The sequence below is a fragment of the Pristiophorus japonicus genome, chromosome 1, assembly GCF_044704955.1.
Source record: "Pristiophorus japonicus isolate sPriJap1 chromosome 1, sPriJap1.hap1, whole genome shotgun sequence".
Lineage (NCBI taxonomy): Eukaryota > Metazoa > Chordata > Chondrichthyes > Pristiophoridae > Pristiophorus > Pristiophorus japonicus.
The window spans coordinates 82542757-82565640 of NC_091977.1; the positions used below are offsets into that span (position 1 = coordinate 82542757).

The 22884-nt window shown below is 40.7% G+C and overlaps 1 protein-coding gene across 1 annotated transcript in view; it reads right to left on the minus strand.

The window, feature by feature from the left end:
* Nucleotides 1–2747: 2747 nt before the first annotated feature.
* The window catches only part of LOC139273976 (very low-density lipoprotein receptor-like), a 54998-nt gene continuing 34861 nt past the window's right edge, over nucleotides 2748–22884 (minus strand). The window contains exons 17-28 of the mRNA XM_070891243.1: nucleotides 20468–20590; nucleotides 20267–20389; nucleotides 17728–17844; nucleotides 17520–17645; nucleotides 16134–16305; nucleotides 14954–15175; nucleotides 14250–14368; nucleotides 14027–14166; nucleotides 13541–13682; nucleotides 5335–5484; nucleotides 3119–3196; nucleotides 2748–2854 (exon numbers count right to left, since the gene is read on the minus strand). Coding sequence (XP_070747344.1) covers nucleotides 2748–2854; nucleotides 3119–3196; nucleotides 5335–5484; nucleotides 13541–13682; nucleotides 14027–14166; nucleotides 14250–14368; nucleotides 14954–15175; nucleotides 16134–16305; nucleotides 17520–17645; nucleotides 17728–17844; nucleotides 20267–20389; nucleotides 20468–20590 — 1619 coding nt within the window. The remainder of the gene's footprint in view (nucleotides 2855–3118; nucleotides 3197–5334; nucleotides 5485–13540; nucleotides 13683–14026; nucleotides 14167–14249; nucleotides 14369–14953; nucleotides 15176–16133; nucleotides 16306–17519; nucleotides 17646–17727; nucleotides 17845–20266; nucleotides 20390–20467; nucleotides 20591–22884) is intronic.

Consider the following 22884-nt stretch of genomic DNA (forward strand, 5'->3'; position numbering starts at 1 on the left):
CACCAGGCCGACATCCCTGGTATCGGGAGGCTGCTGTGCACGTGTCTCGGCACGAGGAGGCCATCCCCACCAGCCAGGCTGCACTCGCAGGCCGCATGGACCAGTGCTGGGAGCAGGATCATGGGCAAGAGTCAGCGTCTCTCCCCACCATTCAGAGTACATCTCCACGCAGAACTACTCTGGTTTGGAAAATTCGCTGATCTGGTACCGGTCAGATCGAGGGTGCCATACTGGAGGGGGTGCAACTGTTAGTCAGTACTGCAAAATCAGCCAATCTTGCTCTTTGTACTGGATCGATTAGAGTCAGTGACTGCATGCACCGAAACAATGGCGGACTCTAGCTGAATAAAATTGAGTGTTCAGTGGAAATTTATTGAAACTAGAAGCTCAAATTAGAGAATGCCATTGAAAGTTTAGATCAGGAGCTTGGTTATAGCACCAGAACAACTTGCAACAATCCCACATTCAATTAAATATCAGCAGTGCTACATGCGTTTCACAGAAATCCAAGAAGCAGCAAGGGAAAATCAGAACTATGAATGTACATGCAATTTTACAATATTTCCTATGAAACTGTCAGCCTACAAAATGTTTGAACTAAAATGAAATTTGGATATAATGGTTATGCCATTTACACATTCCATACACTTGTGTAGACTGACACTAAACTTCTCACTCTGGTCATAACATGCACAATTGACCAAGGGTCATGCCAGTGGGGCCGATTAGAATATTCATATTTCTTCACAGCAATTGCAGAACCAGTACAAATAAAGGAGTGAAGCCGCCGCCACCAAGGTTAGACTACTTTACTCAAAGACAACAGACCAAGTTTGTGCCTGCGAGGGCTTCCCATCTTCTTCCAGTGCAGTGCCTTCTCTGCAAGGACAAGAACATTATGGAGACGCAGCCGAAAGAGATGGAGAGACTGGTACAATGAGACAAACTACAGGTAAACTGCTCCTTGCAGCAGAAACACAAAGATAAGGCAATCCTGTTGCATATCTGTGGACAAGATCTTGTTGCCCTTGAAGCAAGATATTATCTTAGCTGCTACTGAAGCTACACCAGATTTATCAGAAAGGAGCAGGAAGACCCTCCAAAGGCAATCTCTGCCAAACAGGATATAGGTACTGGAGATAGAGGGCAAGATTGTCAAGAACTGAATTTATGACAAAACTGAACAGTTTAAATAATGCATTTAAGAGCATATCAATGCTTCTTAAATGTATAATCTTGAAAAAATCCATGCACAGGCATCTTTGAAACACCTGTGAACTCATCCTTTTTGGTGTGGAAGCAAGTCATCCTCATTGAGGAACCACCAATGATGAATCTTGAACATAGAATGCAGAAATCTTATCCTTTCCTGAAGTTTGTCAGATCACCACTATGAGTGATCTTGTTTTTGTAGAGAGAGTGCTCTGTATGGAATAGGGAAGATGAAATCAGTAGAAGTCCTGATCGCCAGCAAAGAGCACTGTCCAACAGTTAAGTTAGGGACCTCGTTTGCTGTTTCACAATCCCTTTGTGAAGAACTAGAGGCATACACTTGTAAACTTTAAGGGCAGAGTGGATGCAAGGATGTGAACCAGATCAGATGTCAAATGTTCAAGACCAGAAGTTATGCAGACAAGTGCTTGCCACCAAATAAAGATTCACTGTTAAAGCATATACAGCATGCCAATTATCAGTCTGCAATTCACAAGCAATGTCTTGAGAACATGCTGGAAATCCCATCTCCAAGGGACCAGGGGTAGAAACATGTACTGGTCACAGATTGGATGACTTCCTCCAGCACCAGCAAGTGTAATAGAGCTTGCACATTGTTCCTATAAAAAGAGACTGTGCACAAAGAAGGTGCTCATGTCTTCTCAACAAGCTACCTGGCATTGACATCTGCTCATGTATAGGTTGAGAATGTTGCATCTTTGCCAGAGACTTCTAGGGCTGAGGAAACAGACACCCTTGATTCAGATATGCATTCCTTTCAGCCTCTAACTTTTTTTCCGATCTAGTGTGTTTTTTCAGTACTGCTATCCCTAAAAAATCAATACTACCTTATTACTTATATGGTTGACAAGAGTGCAGGTGTCTGTTGAAATGTCAATACATGTATAAAATAAATGGTTGCTATGGTAGATTTCTCTTAGCAATGGATATGAAAACAAAACTTAGATTTATGTATAACTATCACATGATGCGTCCTCCGATGCTTCATTTTACCAATTCTTACACTGCTTAAAGTTTAGTAGCAGCACTGATGTCAGTTTAGGGAAAAGCAAATCCATAGCAACCATTTTTATATTTTTGGCCATTTCTCAGTAACAATTGGCAAACTTGGGAATATTTGGTTTTTTGCTTCAGATACACATTTAAGATATTTATCATGGTTTTAGCTACTTCCCACAGACTATGGAACTAAAAAAATCTAGGCAAGAAAACCGGTTTTGTCCCACGGTCTAAAAGTAATTGCTGCTTCCAAGTGTAATTTGTGCAAATATGATTGTTATTTCAATGCTATGTCTGCCATATTAATTTTGAAAACCCCAAAGCCATATTGACCACAGTTTAATCATTGTATAGACAGGTCATGAAGATTCCATCCTCAGACTGGAATGAGAAGCCAAACTGGACCGTATTTTTAAATGACATCAATATTCCATTGTTCTGCTAACTACTAAACTAGTAATTAAACAGACAAAATACACTTTAAAATTGAATTGAATTTTATTTGCCTTCTGCAATCAATCAGATTGAAAGGCTGGGTTCTCAAAATACATGCTCTGCTGAGTCTTCCTTTTCCAGTCCTGCCATTTAAAGTAGCAAGCTATACCAGCCATGGTCAAGAGCACTGAAATATAAAAACACAGTATTAGGCAGATCTGAGGAACAGGTTACATTCTCATGCTTAAATTGCTGACTGTTCAGTTCCAGAACTGAAATTATTTGATCTAGTCCTCCCTCTTCCAATTTCCTTAATTTTAGTGGTACAATGGATATTCAAGAGTTGTACAAAATGGGTTAAAAATTTGCAAGTAATTTTCCTGCTTCTGAAGAGCTAGAAACCAATGGTTAAAAGGGTAAGGAAGTTTGTTTTCTATTTAGATATACTTACTAATAGCAAGTGCAATCCAACCAGCTCCAGAGCCTCTCTCTGATTTGTTTGTTTCGAGTGTAGCACTTGAATTTCTCTCTATGGAAATAGATGTGGTAATTGAAGAATTCTACTGAAAGATTGGGTTGTAACTATGAAAATCAATTTGAAAGGCAGCTCAAATCATTTGGAGTAAAGCATGAGATTTAGATCCTGAACAGTGCACAATTTACATACTAATGTTGGAGCAACAATTATACAGCAATAACCTTATTGAAAGCAGAGACCAATTCAAGGTACCAACCACATTAGATTATAAAAATTGAAAAGATTTTTTCTAATTCATTTATACATCATAGATGCAATTGGTATTACCTCTAGAATGGGGCATAACTGTTGTGTACAAATCAGAAGGCAGGTGTTTCGAAGTACCAGAGGAAAAGGTAGACAGTGTAGCTGTGGTTGTTGTAGCAGTTGCATGTACCATTGCTGAAAAGGAATATAAAAATCAGTCCTTTTTCATGAATTACCTAAAATCCAAATCATTTAAAGATTAAATATTTTAGCACAAACTGGAGTGAAGGCACAGCTAAATTGCGGTTTAAAATCTCAACTGGAGGTATCCTCAATTTAGTTTGTATTTTGTTCACTGATTACAATCTCAGGCTTTTAATATCTAAAATGGAGACAGCTTGCATGCATTTCAGTTTCCTGTTGGATCAGCCTAGTGTCTGATACATGCAGAAACTCCTCAATGTGGAAGAGTCTCCAACCCAAGCAATTAAAATCCACACAAGTACAGCTTGTTTGCCCCAATAAGAAATACAAATCAATTCCCCATCGATCCAAGTCAAGAAAACTCAGTCATAGATTGGCAGGACCAAGGCTGATGGACTCTTGTGTGCACAAGGTTACTATTGGATTTTAACTAGTTAAAATTATGCAGGATAGCAACACAAAGCACTCAAGCTTCATGCAGATTGTCCAACTAGAACCACCTTATCTGTTATGGCACCAACTTGTATTATCTGGAGACTGGTGGGAAGAACTTCAGCCCCAAGTGACTGATCTACCCTTGCAAGGAGGAGTGGGTCAGCCCAAACGATCAGTCAACAGCACTCCAGATACCATAAACCTGCTCAAGTCTAGTACAAGCAGCTGACCAGATTGTGAACTTTTATCACTAGACACATCATCTTAGAGCCACCAAGACAGCAGAGACCCTATTTATACCTCATAGCTGATCTAACTTTGTTACCCCAATATACCAAATGTACAATTAAAAATCAAATTGTGATTCCCTCATCTGTTCTCAACATTCTAACTGCAGAGAAATCATCTGGCATGGCTTCCTTTGATTTGAAGGGTTACAGGGAAAGAGCAGCAAAGTGGGAATAATTGGAGAGATCTGAGCCAGCACAGGCAAAATGGGCCAAATGGCCTCCTGTTATATTACTCTTAAGTTTGCATGTAAATATTCTACATGTACACTTGTAGACCCAGTTTACACCTGATTCATTGAATTTTAGAACAGATCTAGTATTTAAGTATTTTGTAAAAAATTGATTTACAGGAACTGTAAATATCACTTCATAATTGCTGTCGGTCACCATTCAAATTCATTAAATGACATGAAATTTTGTATTTGCATGGTAGATATGAACTAGTTACAGGTAGTTAGGGCTTGTCCATTTCAGTCCTTTTTAATGGTGAGATAAGTCTGATTACTGCCAAACAATCTCTGTGGCACTGATTACAAGTGTGGAAACTCAGACCTTCAGCTTTTAATTTTGGGGAGATTTTTAAAAAATGCCAGTTATTTTGTTTCTTTCCCTTAATCCAATCATTCTCACTTTCTGTACCTGATTTGACAGAATTAAATCAATCTAACTTGGACTTCCTGGTTCAGACTTTGCACTGCCAATTGCACAATATTTCAATTTGATTGGTTGAGATACAAGTTGCTTGCTCAGTTCACAGATCCCAGTTGCCAGTTAGGATCTCCCCTTAGAGCAACTTCCAGTGCAAAGTCTCATGGAAATTAAACAGACAAGGACAAGTCTAACAGCAAAATCCTAGCCCATTAACCCAACTTCAGTTACAAAAGTAGAATTTAAAAGGCTTTATTCCCTAACTTCAGAATCTAGATTAAAAATATGGCGTCGTCCATAAACTTCATGTAGTGAATTGATAAAACTGGTGCTAGATATTATGAACAGTACAAATTTCATATATACCCATTCTACAATGTAGTCCATTTTGCTCCAGCTCCTTTCCAGATGGACACACACAGGTATATTTAGGTGACCGACTGTTAAACCAAGGAGCAGGAAGACACATGAATTCACAGCCTCCATTCTTCAAGTTTTTGGTACACCAATTTTTACCTGTGTACAAAATATAGGTCTTCAATTCATGAATGGAGAGATTGAACAGTGATTATATATTTTTTCCTTCAAGAAAATAAAGTGCACTGTAAATGTGTGGTCAAAATAAATTAGTAAATCATGCATTGGAAATATAAATCGAGAGGCAGAGCAGCCTACTAAAGGCCCAGCAGTGTTGGGAAGCGAAGCAGCAAGCAACAAGAAATGAGACCTACTAAAGGCCCAGCAGCAAGCTACTGCAGGGAAAAAGGGCAAAAAAATAGTAAAAAGAAAATCGAAAGGTGACATCACAGCCAAGGGGGTAAGTGATTGGTGAGTAGTTTTTCCCTTATCTTTTTCTTAAGTAACCTTTGGCATAGTTGCCAAAATAAATTTATGCAAGGGTAAGTTATGGCAGGAGAGCCCAGTCCCGTGTCATATTCCTCCTGTGCTATGCAGGAAATCAGGGACTGTGTCCCTGATGACTATGTATGCAGGAAGTGTATCCAGTCACAGCTCCTGAGACTGCATTGCAGCACTGGAGCTGCGCATAGATTCACTCGAGCATCCGCGATGTGAGGATGTCGTGAATAGCATATTTAGTGAGTTGGTGACACCGCAGCTAAAGGTTAAAGGCAGATAGGGAATGTGTGACCATCAAGCAGAACAGGAATAGGAAGGCAGTGCAAGAGCCCCATGTGGTCATCTCCCTCGAAAACAGATACACTGCTTTGGGTACTGTTGGAGGAGATGGCTCATCAGGGGAAGGCAGCAGCAGCCACCAAGTTCATGGCACCATGGGTGGCTCTGCTGCACAGGAGGGCAGGAAAAAGAATGGGAGAGCTAATGTGGTAGGGGATTCCATTGCAAGGTGAATAGATAGACATTGCTGCAGTCGCAACAGAGACTCCAGGATTGTATGTTGCCTCCCTGGTGCAAGGATCAAGGATGTCTGAACAGCTGCAGGACATTCTGAAGGGGGGGGGGGTGGGAAAGAGGGTGAACAGCTAGTTGTCGTGGTGCATATAAGTACCAACAATATAGGTTTAAAAAGGGGATGAGGTCCTACAAGCTGAATTTAGGGAGCCAAGAGTTAAATTAAAAAGTAGACCTCAAAAAAAGGTAGTAATCTCAGGATTGCTACCAGTGCCATGTGCTCGTCAGTAGAAATAGGATAGCCAAGATGAATACATGGCTTGAGGACTAATGCAGGAGGGAGGGATTCAAATTCCTGGGACATTGGAACTGGTTCTGGGAGAAGTGGACTAGTACAAGCCAGATGGGTTTGCACCTGGGCAGGACCGGAACCAATGTCCTAGGAGGGAGTGTTTGCTAGTGCTGTTGGGGAGGGGTTCAACTAATATGGCAAGGGGATGGGAACTTCTGCAGGGAGACAGAGCGAAGTAAAATGGGACTGAAGAAAAAGATTAAAAAAGTGGAGGGCAGAGAAACCCAAGGCAAAAATCAAAAAAGGGCCACATTACAGCAAAATTCTAAAAAGGGACAAAGTGTGTTAAAAAGACAAGCCTGAAGGCTCTGCCTCAGAAATTTGTAATGAGGTGGATGAATTAATTGTGCAGGCAGCTATTAATAAATGATATAATTGGGATTATGGAGACCAAGGCTGGGAACTCAACATCCAGTGGCATTCAATATTCAGAAAGGATAGACAAAGGAAAAGGAGGTGGGGTAGCAGTGCTGGTTAAAGAGGAAATTAATGCAATAGTAAGGAAGGACATTAGCTTGGATGATGTGGAATCTGTATGGGTAGAGCTGCAGAATACCAAAGGGCAGAAAACTCTAGAGTTGTGTACAGACCAAACATTAGTAGTGAGGTTGGGGACAGCATCAAAGAAGAAATTAGGGATGCATGCAATAAAGGTACAGCAGTTATCATGGGCGACTTTAATCTAGATATAGATTGGGCTAACCAAACAAAGCAATACTTTGGAGGAGGATTTCCTAGAGTGTATTAGGGATGGTTTTCTAGATCAAGGAACCAACTAGAGGGTTGGCCATCCTAGACTGGGTGATGTGTCATGAGAAAAGACTAATTAGCAATCTTGTGCGAGGCCACTTGGGGAAGAGTGACTGTTAGAATTCTTTAAGATGAAGTGTGACAGTTAATTCAGAGACTAGGGTCCTGAACTTAAGGAAAGGTATCTTCAATGGTATGAGACATGAATTGGCTAGGACAGACTGGCACATGATAAAGGGTTGACGGTGGATAGGCAATGGCAGACATTTAAAGATCACATGGATGAACTTCAACAATTGTACATCCCTGTCTGGTGTAAAAATAAAACGGGGAAGGTGGCTCAACCATGGCTAACAAGGGAAATTAAGGATAGTGTTAAATCCAAGGAAGAGGCATATAAATTGGCCAGAAAAAGCAGCAAACCCGAGGACTGGGAGAAATTTAGAATTCAGCAGAGGACAAAGGGTTTAATTAAGGGGGGGGGGGGGGAAAAGAGTATGAGAGGAAGCTTGCAGGGAACATAAAAACTGACTGCAAAAGCTTCTATAGATATGTGAAGAGAAAAAGATGAAGACAAACATAGGTCCCTTGCAGTCAGAATCAGGTGAATTTATAATGGGGAACAAAGAAATGGCAGACCAGTTGAACAAATACTTTGGTTCTGTCTTTATGAAGGAAGACACAAATAACCTTCCGGAAATATTAGGGAACCGAGGGTCTGTCGAGAAGGAGGAACTGAAGGAAATCCTTTAGTCAGGAAACTGATGGGATTGAAGGCCAATAAATCCCCAGGGCCAGAGTCTACATCCCAGAGTACTTAAGTGGCCCTAGAAATAGTGGATGCATTGATCATTTTCCAACAGTATCAAATCTGGATCAGCTCCTATGGACTGGAGGGTAGCTAATGTAACACCACTTTTTTTTTAAAAAAAAGGCAAAAATGGGGAATTATAGACCGCTTAGCCTGACATTATTGGGGAAAATGTTGGAACCAATTATTAAAGATAAAATAGCAGCACATTTGGAAAGCAGTGACATCAGTCCAAGTCAGCATGGATTTATGAAAGGGAAATCATGCTCAACAAATCTTTGAATTTTCAGGATGTAACTAGTAGAGTGGACAAGGGAGAATAAGTGGATGTGCTGTATTTGCACTTTTTAAAAAAAAAAAGGTTTTTGCCAAGGTCCCACACAAGAGATTTGTGCGCAAAATTAAAGCACATGGTATTAGGGATAATGTATTGACATGGCAGACAGGAAGCAGAGTCGGGCCCTTTTCAGAATGGCAGGCAGTGACTAGTGGGGTGCCCTAGGGTTCAGTGCTAGGACCCCAGCTATTTACAATATACATCAATGGTTTAGAAGAAGAAATTGTGTACACTATCTCCAAGTTTGCAGACGACACTAAGCTGGGTGGCAGTGTGAACTGTGAGGAGGATGCCAAGAGGCTGCAGGGAGACTTGGACAGGTTAGTTGAGTGGGCAAATGCATGGCAGATGCAGTATAATGTGGATAAATATGAGGTCATCCACTTGTGGAAAAAACAGGAAGGCAGAATATCTGAATGGTGACAGATTAGGAAAAGGGGAGGTGCAACAAGACCTCAGTTATTGAAAGTTGGCATGCACGTACAGCAGGTGCTGAAGGCAGCAAATGGCATAACATTAGGAACAGGAGTAGGCCATCTAGCCCCGCGAGCCTGCTCTGCCATTCAAGATCATGGCTGATCTGGCCGTGGACTCAGCTCCACTTACCCGCCCTCTCCCCATAACCCTTAATTCCCTTATTGGTTAAAAAAATCTGATTTGAATACATTCAATGAGCTAGCCTCAACTGCTTCCTTGGGCAGAGAATTCCACAGATTCACAACCCTCTGGGAGAAGAAATTCCTTCAATTCGGTTTTAAATTGCCCCCCCCCCCCTGTATTTTGAGGCTGTGCCCCCTCATTCTAGTCTCCCCGACCAGTGGAAACAACCTCTCTGCCTCTATCTTGTCTATCCCTTTCTTTATTTTAAATGTTTCTACAAATCACCCCTCATCCTTCTGAACTCCAACGAGTAAAGACCCAGTCTACTCAATCTATCATAAGGTAACCCCCTCATCTCCGGAATCAGCCTAGTGAATCGTCTCTGTACCCACTCCAAAGCCAATATATCCTTCCTTAAGTAAGGTGACCAAAACTGCACGCAGTACTCCAGGTGCGGCCTTACCAATACCCTATACAGTTGCAGCAGGACGTCCCTGCTTTTGTACTCCATCCCTCTTGCAATGAAGGCCAACATTCCATTCGCCTTCCTGATTACCTGCTGCACCTGCAAACTAACTTTTTGGGATTTCCCAGGTCCCTCTGCACATTGCAATTTCTCCCCATTCAAATAATATTCCCTTTTACTGTTTCTCTCCCACCTGGGGGGGGGGGGGGGGGGAGGAATGACCTCACATATTCCATCTGCCAAACCTTAGCCCATTCACTTAACCTATCTAAATCTCTTTGCAGCCTCTGTCCTCTACACAACTTGCTTTTCCACTAATGTGTGCGTCATCTGCAAATTTTGTTACACTACACTCTGTCCCCTCTTCCAGGTCATCTATATATGTTGTGGTCCCAGCAATGATCCCTGTGCCACACCACTAACCACCGATTTCCAACCCGAAAAAGGACCCATTTATCCCGACTCTACTTTCTGTTAGCCAGTCAATTCTCGGTCCATGCTAATACATTTCCTCTGACTCCGCGTACCTTTATCTTCTGCAGTAACCTCGTGTGGCACCTTATCGAATGCCTTTTGGAAATCTAAATACACCACATCCATCGGTACACCTCTATCCACCATGCTCGTTATATCCGCAAAGAATTCCAGTAAATTAAACATGATTTCCCCTTCATGAATCCATGTTGCGTCTGCTTGATTGCACTATTCTTATCCAGATGTCCCGCTATTTCTTCCTTAATGATAGCTTCAAGCATTTTCCCCACTACAGATGTTAACTATAGGCAGGTTTACCAGCTTTTGTCTGCCCCCTTTTTTTTTTTTTAAAAAACAGAGGCGTTACATTAGCAGCTTTCCAATCCGCTGGTACCTCCCCAGAGTCCAGAGAATTTTGGTAGATAACAAATGTGTCTGCTATAACTTCCACCATCTCTTAATACCCTGGGACGCATTTCATCCGGACCAGGGGACTGGTCTACCTAGAGTCCCATTAGCCTGTCCAGCACTACCCCCCCTAATGATAATCTCAAGGTCCTCCCTTCCCACGACCAGCAATTTTTGGCATGGTTTTTGTGTCTCAATTTTTATTTTTGTGCAAGTTTACTTTCATAATCTATCTTTCCTTTATTGCTTTGTCATTCTTTGCTGTCATTTAAAATGTTCCCAATCTCCTAGTTTCCCCACTAACCTTGGCCACCTTATATGCATTGGTTTTTAAATTTGATACTCTCCCTTATTTCCTTGCTTATCCACGGCTGGTTATCCCTTCTCTTACCGCCCTTTTTCACTGGAATATATTTTTGTTGAGCACTATGAAAGAGCTCCTTCAAAGTCCTCCACTATTCCTCAATTGTGCCACCGTCCAGTCTACTTTAGCCAACTCTGCCCTCATCCCACTGTAGTCCCCCTTGTTTAAGACACTACTTCCTCACCCTCAATCTGTATTACAAATTCAACCATACTGTGATCATTCATTCCGAGGGGATCTTTTACTAGATCGTTTTATTATTCCTGTCTCATTACACAGGACCAGATCTAAGATAGCTTGCTCCCTTGTAGGTTCTGTAACATACTGTTAAGAAACAATCCCATATGCATTCTATGAATTCCTCCTCAAGGCTACCTTGTGATTTGATCAGACCAATCGATATGTAGGTTAAAATCCCCCATGATTACTGCCGTTCCTTTTTCACATGCCTCCATTATTCCCTTGATTATTGCCTGCCCCGTGAAGTTATTATTTGCGGGCCTATAAACTGCACCGTGACTTCCCCTTTACTATCTCTAATCTCCACCCACAATGATTCAACATTTTGTTCATTAGAGCCAATATTGACTCACAACTGCCCTGATATCCTTTATTAACAGAGCTACGCCACCTCCTTCCCCTTTTTGTCTATCTTTCCAAATTGTCAGATACCCCTGTATGTTTAATTCCCAGTCTTGGGGCCCCCCCCCCCCGCAACCACATTTCTGTAATGACCACCAAATTGTACCCATTTGTACCGTCATCTCATTTACTTTATTTCGAATGCTGCATGCGTTTAGGTACAGTGTTTTAATACTAGTTTTTAAACCATGATTTTTAGTTTTGACCCCTCCTGCAACCCCTTTATATTCATACATATTGTCCCTTCCTATCACCTTGTGGTTTACACTTACCCCAGTGCTACTCTGCTCTGTTGCCTCCTGCTTTTTGCATTCTTTCTTGGGGTCCTGTTCATCTGAGCTGTCACCCACTCTAACTAGCTTAGAGCCCTCTCCTGGGTTCCAAATACTCCTCGTATTGAGGCACCGAGCTTTCATGCTTGCCTTATTACACTTTGACCCTTGATAATTTTGCTGTACAGTGACCCTTTTTGTTTTTTGCCTTGGGTTTCTCTGCCCTCCACCTTTACTCATCTTTCTGTCTTTTGCTTTTGTCTCCATTTTCTTTCCCTGTCTCCCTGCATTGGTTCTCATCCCCCTACCCCCCTACCCCCCACACAGCACTAGCAAACACTCCCCCCTAGGACATTGGTTCCGGTCCTGCCCAAGTGCAGACCGTCCGGTCTGTACTGGTCCCACCTCCCCAGAACCGGTTCCAATGCCCCAGGAATTTGAATCCCTACCTGCTGCACCACTGCCCAAGCCACGTATTCATCTGAGCTATCCTGCAATTTCTACTGACTAGCTCATGGCACTGGTAGCAATCCTGAGATTACTACTTTTGAGGTCCTATGTTTTAATTTAGCTCCTAGCTTCTTAAATTCGTCTCATAGGAACTCATCCCTTTTTTGCTGGCCTTCATAGCTCAGGGATTTGAGTATAGGAGCAGGGAGGTCTTACTGCAGTTGTACAGGGCCTTGGGGAGGCTTCACCTGGAATAATGTGCTCAGTTTTGGTCTCCTAGTCTGAGGAAGGACGTTCTTGCTATTGAGGGAGTGCAGCAAAGGTTCACCGGACCGATTCCCGGGATGGCAGGGCTGACGAGAGACTGGATCGACTGGACCTGTATTCACTGGCATTGAGGGGATCTCAAACATAAAATTCTGATGGGATTGGACAGGTTAGATGCAGGAAGAATGTTCCCCATACTGGGGAAGTCCAGAACCAAGGGTCATAGTCCAAGGATAAGGGGTAAGCCATTTAGGACCAAGAGGAGGAGAAACTTCTTTTGTTAGATACATTCAAGAGGGAGTTAGATATGGCCCTTACTGCTAAAGGGATCAAGGGGTATGGAGAGAAAGCAGGAAAGAGGTACTGAGGTGCATGATCAGCCATGATCTTATCAAATGGTGGTGCAGGCTTGAGCCGAATGGCCTACTCCTGCACCTATTTATGTTTCTATAAAATATTTCCCAATTCATGTTCTTTAAATTTGCAATACAAGAACCATCAAAAAGTTGCATGAAGTTAAAAATTGCAATATTTAGTTTTTATACTAGGTGAGGTTAAACTTTGATATCGCCCCATTGCCTAGAATATTTATTTTGCTGGATAGGGAAAGAATGAAGAAAGGTGAAAAGAGGAAGTAGAGATTGAAATGCTACCCCTACAGGAAATATTGATGAAAGAAAGAGTGAGTGGTATTGACAGGAGGGGAGGCAAGGAAGAAAGTAGTGTTCACCCCAAGTTAAGTACTCCAGAAATTCATGGATATTTGAGACAGAAAGTAATCCGATTAGCAATCAATTGTTTTTGTACCATAGAAAATTAATTCCATGGTCAACCAAAGTTAACATAGATGTGGTTCTATAGTTCACTAGCAAGTGGTTGGCCAGAAGAACCAAAGCATAGGGTGGGGTTAAAGCAACAGGGCACAGCATTAAAATTCCATTGTAATCAAATGGATAGATACAAGTGAATGATTTTCCTTCTGCAAAGTAAGTGAACAACAAATCATACCAGATGGTTGCAACAGCTCATTGTAAACAATGATGTCCTGAGGATTATTAAGGTTGGAGGCTAAAACCATGACATCATCTCCTGTATACTTGTTGGCTCCATAGATGGTGTTGCTCTCCACATCAGTCCAGAAGACACGATCCTAGAACAATACCATTTTTATTTGAGAAACAGTAGCCCATGCTCCAGTCAGCTCAATACACTTCCTGAATATTTAATTCAATTTTATTCAGGAATATAATTAAAATGAGAATCAATCAGTCCAACAATACAGCTTGAGATCAGAGAAGTTTGGCTTATGGCCTATTTTGTACTGAACTAACTAGTAGCTACATTTCTAGTGTTTAATGCAATGATTAATCCCATAATATTACAAAAGTCAACATGTATTTTAACTAGCATCATGTAATAATCAAATTGTATGCATTTGGAATAATTAGAAATTTATCTGATGAAAAGTTTCCAAAATGGGAAATAAAGCCTTACCTCAAATACTGAGATAGCAGAAGGACGAATGAGGAATTCCAGTGACCACAGCACTGTTCTTCTATTCTGACCATTTAGGTCTATACTTGATAATTTGTGCAGCTTTGAATCAACCCAATACAAGTAGCTTTTCACAAGATCTGTGGACAATAATTAAATGTCTAAATCAGTTTCTGGTGAAAAAGGTACATCTTTCCAACTTCCTGAATAGAAATCTCCTTACCAAGTGTAATGCCACTTGGCCATTGAATGTCTCTGGTAACCAGTTGGTGGCGGTTAGCACCATTCATTCCTGCTTTTTCAATCATTGCTGGTTCACCACAATCCGACCAGTAAATAAACCTGCAAAGTCAAAAACATGCGTCAATCACCACAGTTTTTGATGGGCCTTAAAATTTAACTGTCAATTAAGAGACCATAACATTAACCTTGTCTAGCTCTACAAAGGCTACTGGGAAACTTCAAAATGTGTTAACATTTCTCTACAAATGTAGCCAAGTGGCATCTTCCAACTAATAGATTTCAGATCAATAATTAATTGCAAACAGAACCCCAATTTAGGGTGATGTCAGACCTAGATTTAAATTTTACCATATTCCCTTTTTTTTAAGCAGCCAGTCTTTCAGCGAGGAGGATACAGGCTATTCAGGCTTTTCCAAAGTTGCTAACACTGCTTCCTTTAGTCAGAATATACTCTGCAGTAGGACAAATCCATGTGCCACACTCCAACCACATAATATAAAAGCAGTCAATAAAAGCAAAAATGGAGACTGAATATTCACAATGTTGGAATTTGTCCCCAACACTCCACCTGACCACAGCAAAATTGTATTCATCAATCCAAAATGGATATTGCATACATTTTAACTACACATTTGTGAATCATGCACTCCAAGACATACACTTGCACATTAAAATTCTCAGTACCCAGTTATTGGATCAACTGCTACAGAAGCTGGTTCCCTTAAGTCAGCGTCAAAGAGAGTCTTCCTTTTGGTTCCATCAAATGTAGCCACAGATATGGTCTTAACACCCCGATCGGTCCAATAGATGTGCTTGTAGATCCAATCCACTGCAATTCCTACCGGGATTCCTAGATCCTTGATTCTGGTGATCTCAGTTGGGTGTTCCCATTTATCCACAGACACACTGCAAGAAAGTTACATTATTTAAGTCCCCAATTTCTTTTGGCAAAAGAAAACTTGAATTTTGTATAGTCTTCTCATCCAAGAAACTCAGACATGTTACACATTACTTTTGAAGTGCAGTTACATGTAGGGAAATGCAGCAACTAATTTGAAGAGAGATTCTATAAATGAGATGAAAATAGTCAATCTTTTTGGTGGCATTTTTGGGAGGCTAAATGATTATTCAGAACACTGGACAAACTCCTGCTGTTCCATAATGCTACCAGGATCTTAGGATCTCACCTGCAGACACAAACAAGGCCCCAGTTTTAAAATTATCTGAAAGGCAGCACCTCAACACAGCACTCTAGTAGCTGAGATTCTGTACTCAAGTCCCAGAGCAGGATTTGAACCTTTGGACTCTAATGTGTTAAGAGCCAAGCTGATTAGATATTGATGTTTCTCATTTTAATCCAAATTGTACACATTAAAATTTACAAATCCAGAAAGCCAACCTTTAGCACATTAAGTTGGAGTGACTTCAGTTTAGATCAAATATTTTATGGTTTGAGACAAAACCTACATCTCATTGCAATGAGTAATGAATGTTACACTATTTAGGCAAGGCAATCCAAGATGTGGGTTGCCCATCTGTGACATATGTAGTTCCCAGTCTTCAAGTTTAGGCATAAAGAGGGACCATTAGTTGAACTAGCATGCAACAGCAGCTTTTGAGAATTTGTTTTAAGGCATGTTATATGGGAAAGTGGATGGATTGCTGCCTGTTGCATTTCAACTGGATAAATGGGTTTACTGAAGTAGCATCTTACACCTAAACATTATGGAACGCCAATAAATTTAACTTGCTAGTGATGAACACTAAAACTGTTTCAAACAGATTCTAAGACCAAATCAGTTGCATAAAAAGATGCAGCAAGATTTTGTATTGCAGTCTGTAGCATCAGTTCAAGATTTATTACCTGAAAATTGCCCGCCGATTTAAGTCAGCCCAGAAGATTCTCTGCTCTGCAATGTCAGCATCCAGTGCGACAGCATTTCTCAGTTGCACAGCTACCTGGGTGTACTCTTGGCGATGCAGTCCATATTTACGAATGTCATGGCGATTAGTGAAGATCAAATAAGGCTCTTTTCCTATGCAGAATTTATACAAGTTATCCTCAAAATTAAGCAAGCATTACTGCAAAAACAATCTGCATTCTTGTCTTGGTTCCACAAGTAGACGGAGTACAGTCCAAAACAGAATCTGAACAGTAACTTTTGTAAACCCAAACCAGTTACAAATCCAGTGAAATTATTGTGCACCTTTTGCATGAAGTTGCACTGAATGAATAGTTAATGTAGGTCAGATGAAAAGCTCATCTAGTATTTGCAGGGCTTTTGTTCATTGCAAATTGCCCTGGGGTATTTATTCTCACCACTTAAAGATCAACATTTTGTATCAAGTAATATTCCTTACAATAGGCTAGACAATTCTACTGTAAGGAATATTACTTGAATATTTTGCACAGTAGTTTCTTCATTAGAAAATCCAGTGAAACAAACCCCAGTAAAAACAATTAACAATTATGCTAAGCAAAGCACTGACTCAAAGATGGAATGAAAGTAGTCAGATTTTATCCAGATATGCAAAAACATGGCTAGAAACAGTTTATGTACAAAAGAATGGCACTGAAAAAAATGGATATAATCCCCACTACTGCTGCACTCAGTAGAGTGGATTAATTGAACGATCAATGTCTTTCTAAATTAGGTCATTGCCTTCCATTACAAATATTCTGGCTGCCATGCTTTCATTTAAAAAAAATGAAGCAATAAATGCAAGTTATCCTATGGCTACAGAAGAAATGGAAATAGCTGTTTAAAATCTAAACAGGAAACTGCAGACTATACAAGTCTATGACTGGAAAGTCAAAATATTCACTCCAAACAAGAACAGGCTCATCTGTTACAGACTCTGCTCCACCAAGCAGCCAGTTTCAGGAAAACAGATGCCTCAAGACATCGAGGCAATCCGGCTATCTGCAGGAGACAGCCACCCATGATGCATCACTAGGTGACTCAATTGTGTGGATTCTACAAAGAAACAGAATAATGCATTTCCAACAGCTATAGTCCCATTAAAAAGCTTGGATAAGCACATGCAATGGAGACAGTCATGAAGTTGAATTGATGGGGATTTGTACAATATTTTAAGTAATTAAGCAGCCTTTTGAAAAATCATAGGCCCAAATATTAATGATTTGAAAGTTTGGAAAATTAAGAATCTCATGTCTGAAATTACTTTAATTTCTGGCAGGATATCCAACCTTTCAACTAAGCAGATTGCTTTCAGAAACTTGACTTACCGATTGCCTTGCAAACCCCATTAGCTAGATCCATGTGATATCCTGTATGACATTCACATTTATAGCTTCCTTCCAAGTTCATACAAATTTGGCTGCAGGTTCCAGGATTTTGACATTCATCAATATCTGAAAATAACACTATCTCTTTAGATTCATAGAGGAAGTCAATTTTAATGATCTACAAAAAAAAAAAAAGAGGTCAACTTGCCTTCACAAGTTTTATCAACCAATTCAAAACCAGCAGGGCAGTCACATTCATAGCCAATGACAAGGTCGTGACAGATGTGAGAGCAACCTCCATTGTTAAATGAGCATTCATTCACATCTGCAAAGGGAACAAATAAAATAGTGAATATCCCACTCCTCAGGATCACTTCCAGTCCAGAAGTGCAATCAGCATTATTGGGCACATTAGGGCTTGAGTGTAAAGACTAAAGATTCATTGTATGATTAAGGAATGGTTCTCATAGCAGACAAACTGTTGGAATGGTTTGCAGTTAGAAGGCTAAAATTGAACTTAATGCATTTCTTTGTTTACACTTACACAAGTTCTCTCAGAATGCACAGGACAATTACAAGTTAATTCTAGAAAAACCTTAACCAAATAAAACAATTTCAATCAGGTCTACCATTTGATTGTGTTTAATCAGTGCTTATCTATAATTAAATTTTACAACTAAAATTGGAAAATTGAATGATGATTGGCAAAATGCTGAAAATTATGCTCAGTAAGAGAAATTACAAAAATGTTCAAACACCAACACAAAAGAAGATACTCTGGAAGGAGTGGGCCTTCTAGAGGTGGTGGTTGAGAGGGAGAAAGGGAAAGAAAGGAGGGAGGAACATATATTTACTGCGAGATCATATAAGGTTGGAGGGTAGAAAGAGGACAAAGACAAATCAAATGCAAGATGGTCTGTTGTGGGGCAGGGGGATCAGAGAGACACACACACAGAGACACACACAGAGACACACACAGAGACACACACAGAGACACACACAGAGACACACACAGAGAGAGACAACTGAAGGAAAACCATTTTTTGGGTGGGGGGGGTGGAAGGTGGGAGAGAGAGAAGACAGCAAAAGGGAGATGATATTTCTGCATGTCTACTAGTATCCCACTTTCTTAATATGCACTTCATTAGCCACCTAAACTTCCTGTAATTGAATCAGGTTTGCTTTGTATTCAACACTATTTAGTACACATCTTAGGTTTCAGTTGCCAAAGGGTCTATGCCTAGAACATTTAATACTCCTTTACAGATGCTGATTGACCACAGCTTTGCTGTGCAAGTGTTTAAGGATTAAAAGCAGAGCATTAGAACTGATGGTCCATTTCAGACACCTAGTTTTGGAAATTATTTTAATGCCAAATCAGATGTAAAATAAACATTTTATTCTGCTCACAAGAATTAATAACCTACAGCACCTACCAGAAATTTAGCATTTTCCATTGCCAGCTGCCCTTGTGGCCTCGAAGCAAGATTGGTATTTTAGTATCAACTTTACTTTGTGCTGTGAGCCCAGTCAACTGGTTTGACACTACTAGTTCACTTTACTTGGGACTCAAACCTAGTGAACAGACATCGAGTCAAGTCTGATCTGGATTCAAAGATACTGAACATATAAAGACAGTGGTCAAGCTCACTCCTCCACAAGCACAGATCCTCAGAGGGGAATCTGGAGAAGGATGAACACCCCTATATTAAATTGTTGGGTAAAGCATTAATTGGAGCACCAGCACAATAGTACATTGCCACATAGTTAATTATTAATGGCCCACTTAAACTAGGAGCAATGCTTTAGCTACAAAATTAAATCAGACCACAAAAGTGCACAATTCACAATCATGCATTCCCTTCATTAGGGAAGAATCACATTTCTCTAGTGATTTTCTCCCATGCCCTCCAACCTTTCATCTGCCTGCCCCACCCAGAGTTAAACTTTAGGTCAAGTGTTCTGATAACTGGCCTCATTAGCTCAATAAGAACTTGCCAGTCTTTAAACTTTAAAGCATTGGCAAGAATTTGATGAGCATCAAGTATTCACATCAAGATCATCCAGGGGAAATCTCCCTCTGATGTTAGTGCCACAATATGCCAGCTCTGGACATTGTAAAATTACTCTAACTCAATTTAGTCAAATTTGAAATGCAACAGGTCAATTCTTAGTGGTTTGATCAAATAAAGCAGCAGACAAAAGCATCTATTTTGCTCCTTTTCCTTTCCACTATCAGATTAAGATTACAACTCCAAAAGGTCTTAGAATATCTAATATCTATCCACATGCAGTTACTGTTGATAAATCTTGATTAGTGCTGTGAATTGTTGAATGCACATTGATCCTGCTGCATTAATGTCATTCTAAGATGCAAGTTAATACTGAAAGCCATTAAATACTAGTAGAGGATGTTTTGCAACAGAACCCAATTAGGAACTAGCTTTTCCAGTATCATTTTATTGAACATTTATATGATGATTACCAAATGAGTCAGTCACTTAACTACAACAGCAACAGGCCCAAATCTAATATCTGCAAGGTGCTGGGATAATTTTGCCAAAATCAATTTCTAAAGTGACATACAGCAATAAAGAGATAGATTATTCAGTTTGATTTGACTAATGCCAAACTTTCAAAAGAACAAAATATTCAAAGCCACAATACAAATGTTGTAGTTAACAGGCTTGAGAAACAGGAACCAAAGTGCAAACAATTCAGATTAGACTTTGCTGCAAAACACTTACTACATTTCTCCAGGAGTTCATCGCTCCAGTCCTTGCAATCCTGCTGATGATCACAGACTTGCATTAAATTTATGCATTCACCACTTCGACATTTGAAGTCCATGGGTCCTGTACATTCTGCAACTACCAAAAGTAAAACATGAAATTGAGTTTTGAATACCTTAAGATATTTAAGCCACTAAAGTATATTTGTGTACTCACCCTTCCTACAGTTGATTTCATCATTACCATCAGTGCAATCACTAATTCCATCACACTGGCTACTTCCTGGGATACAGCTACCATCACTGCACCTGAAGTGATCTGACCTACATGTTCGAAGAGCTGAAGAATCAAGTGGAAGAATCACAACTGTGCATCACAATGATGAGGAATGAGACTCACTTGTAGCATTGTTCACAAGCTATATTACTTTGAGAAAACAGCCATTTTCTACTAAAAGTCACCTGAAAATCCCACATCCTTCACGGTTTCTCTTCAAGTAGTAGACATGGAGATACATGGCTCATTTGGGTGACAGCAGGGGTGTAGAGGCTACAGATTTTAGATCCCAGAATTGATAGGAGCAAGCAGAGGAGGAAAAAGCTGTCTTGCAATGGATAGGTTCAATTCTCTGCAGAATGCCATACTAAAATTGAATTTTTGTAACAGTGAAAGGCTAAAAACTTCAGGCCAGATTTTGCTGGAAATTAATGGCGCCTGAACACATGGCATTCATAATGCACAAATTGGCCAGCAACTTGTAGCTAGGAAGAGACACTGAATTGCAAATCATAAGTTTCTAGGCTATTTGCACCACTAAGTGACATAGAATATACAGCAGAAACACCATTTGGCCCAACCAGTCCATGCTGGCATTTATGCTCCAATCGAGCCTTCTCCAGTCTTTCCTCAGCTAAATCTATCAGCATAACTATTCCCTTCTCACATGCTTGCCTAGCCTCCCCTAAAATGAGTCTATACTACTCACTTCAACCATTGTGGTAGCAAGTTCCACATTCTCACCACAATTTGGGTAAATAAGTTTCTTCTGAATTCCTTGACTATCTTATATTGATGGCCTTTAGTTATGCTCTTTCCCACAAGTGGAAACATTCTCTGTATCCACTATCAAAACCTCAATTTTTAAAGATCTGTATTAGGTCACCCTTCTTGAGAAAAAAAAAAAGTGTCCCAGCTGGTTCATCCTTTCCTGATCTATATACCTTGCATTTCTGGCATCATCCTTGTAAATCTTCAATGCACTCTCCAGTATATTTTTGGTTTCTAGATGTTTTTATTTTCTCCGTTAGTAGGGATTCCATTATTATTCCTACCATCGACATTAAGCTGACTGGTCTATAATTCCCTGGACATGTTCTATCTCCCTTAAATATAGGTATTAAGTTAGCTATCCTCCAGTACACCTTTTTCAAACACATTATTAAATGTGTAGTAAAGCTTCTGTTATCTCTTCCCTAAATTCTTTTAAAATGTGTGGATGTAATCCAGACAATGGGTTTTAGCCTTGGAGTTTGATTTGTTTAATATATCCCCTTTTTATTTTAAATGCATATATCATCCAATGTCATGTCCTCCTGTTATCATAGGCAGTTCCTTGAAAGGAGGATGACTTGCTTCCACGCCAAAAAAGGATAAGTTCACAGGTGTTCCAATGACGGACCTAAAATTCCAGGTCCTGAATGACATCCTGAAGGGTGGAAGATGCCAGTGCATGGATTTTTTTAAAAATAATAAACGTGTGGCAGCCGTTGCACACCAGCCACCACGGGCTTGACAGAGCTAGGTCTTGGTCCAGTGGCAAGAATTACCCAAGACAACTGGAGACCTGCTCTGCTGCACAGGTCTAGTGCGCACATAATCAGTGTGGGCTGGCCTGTGCTGCCCCGGGCCCTCTTCTGGGCCCTGAACTCATGCTTCTCCTGGGCCCTGATCACGTCCCTCTACAATCTCTGGCCACTCCTTTGCTCCAACCTTGCTGCTCCTGCAGTATCTGCTCCAATCACCGACCTGGACCTCAACGTCCCTTTTCACTGCCGTTGCTCTCCTGCTCCAGCACGTGCTGCTCCCTGGAGTGGTACGCCACCATGCTGCTCCTTCCGCTCCCCAGCCTGCTCCCACCTGTGAACTCATCCCTTTTCGGCATGGAAGCAAGTCATCCTCGATTCGAGGGACTGCCTATGATCATGATATTTATCATTTGAGAAGCATTTGCCTCAAAATGAGAAGTGCTATCTGTGGAATTCTCAAGGGTTGGAAGGATTCCCACTGACCCGATTATGGATGGCAGAGATTTTGGCCACCACCGAACTGTTCACGTCCCATCTCTGCTGCTCACTGGGCTCGGCATGGGAGGCACCAGGTCAGCACGACGGCCAGCAGGATCGCTCCTGCAGCCGGACACGAGCTTGGCATTCGGCTCCCCCCCCCCCCCCCAGGTCTCTGTGCACGGGCACGCGACTAAGTCTTGCCTTCCTCTTCCAATGATTTCCAGTAGATTTCATTTTTTTTTTTTAAAAAGGGTAATGTGTTACATGTGGGGCCAACCTTTAGTTGTTAGAAGTGTGTTTTAAAAAAATAATTTTCAAAACCACAAGTGTTTGTTCAGTACATTTCTG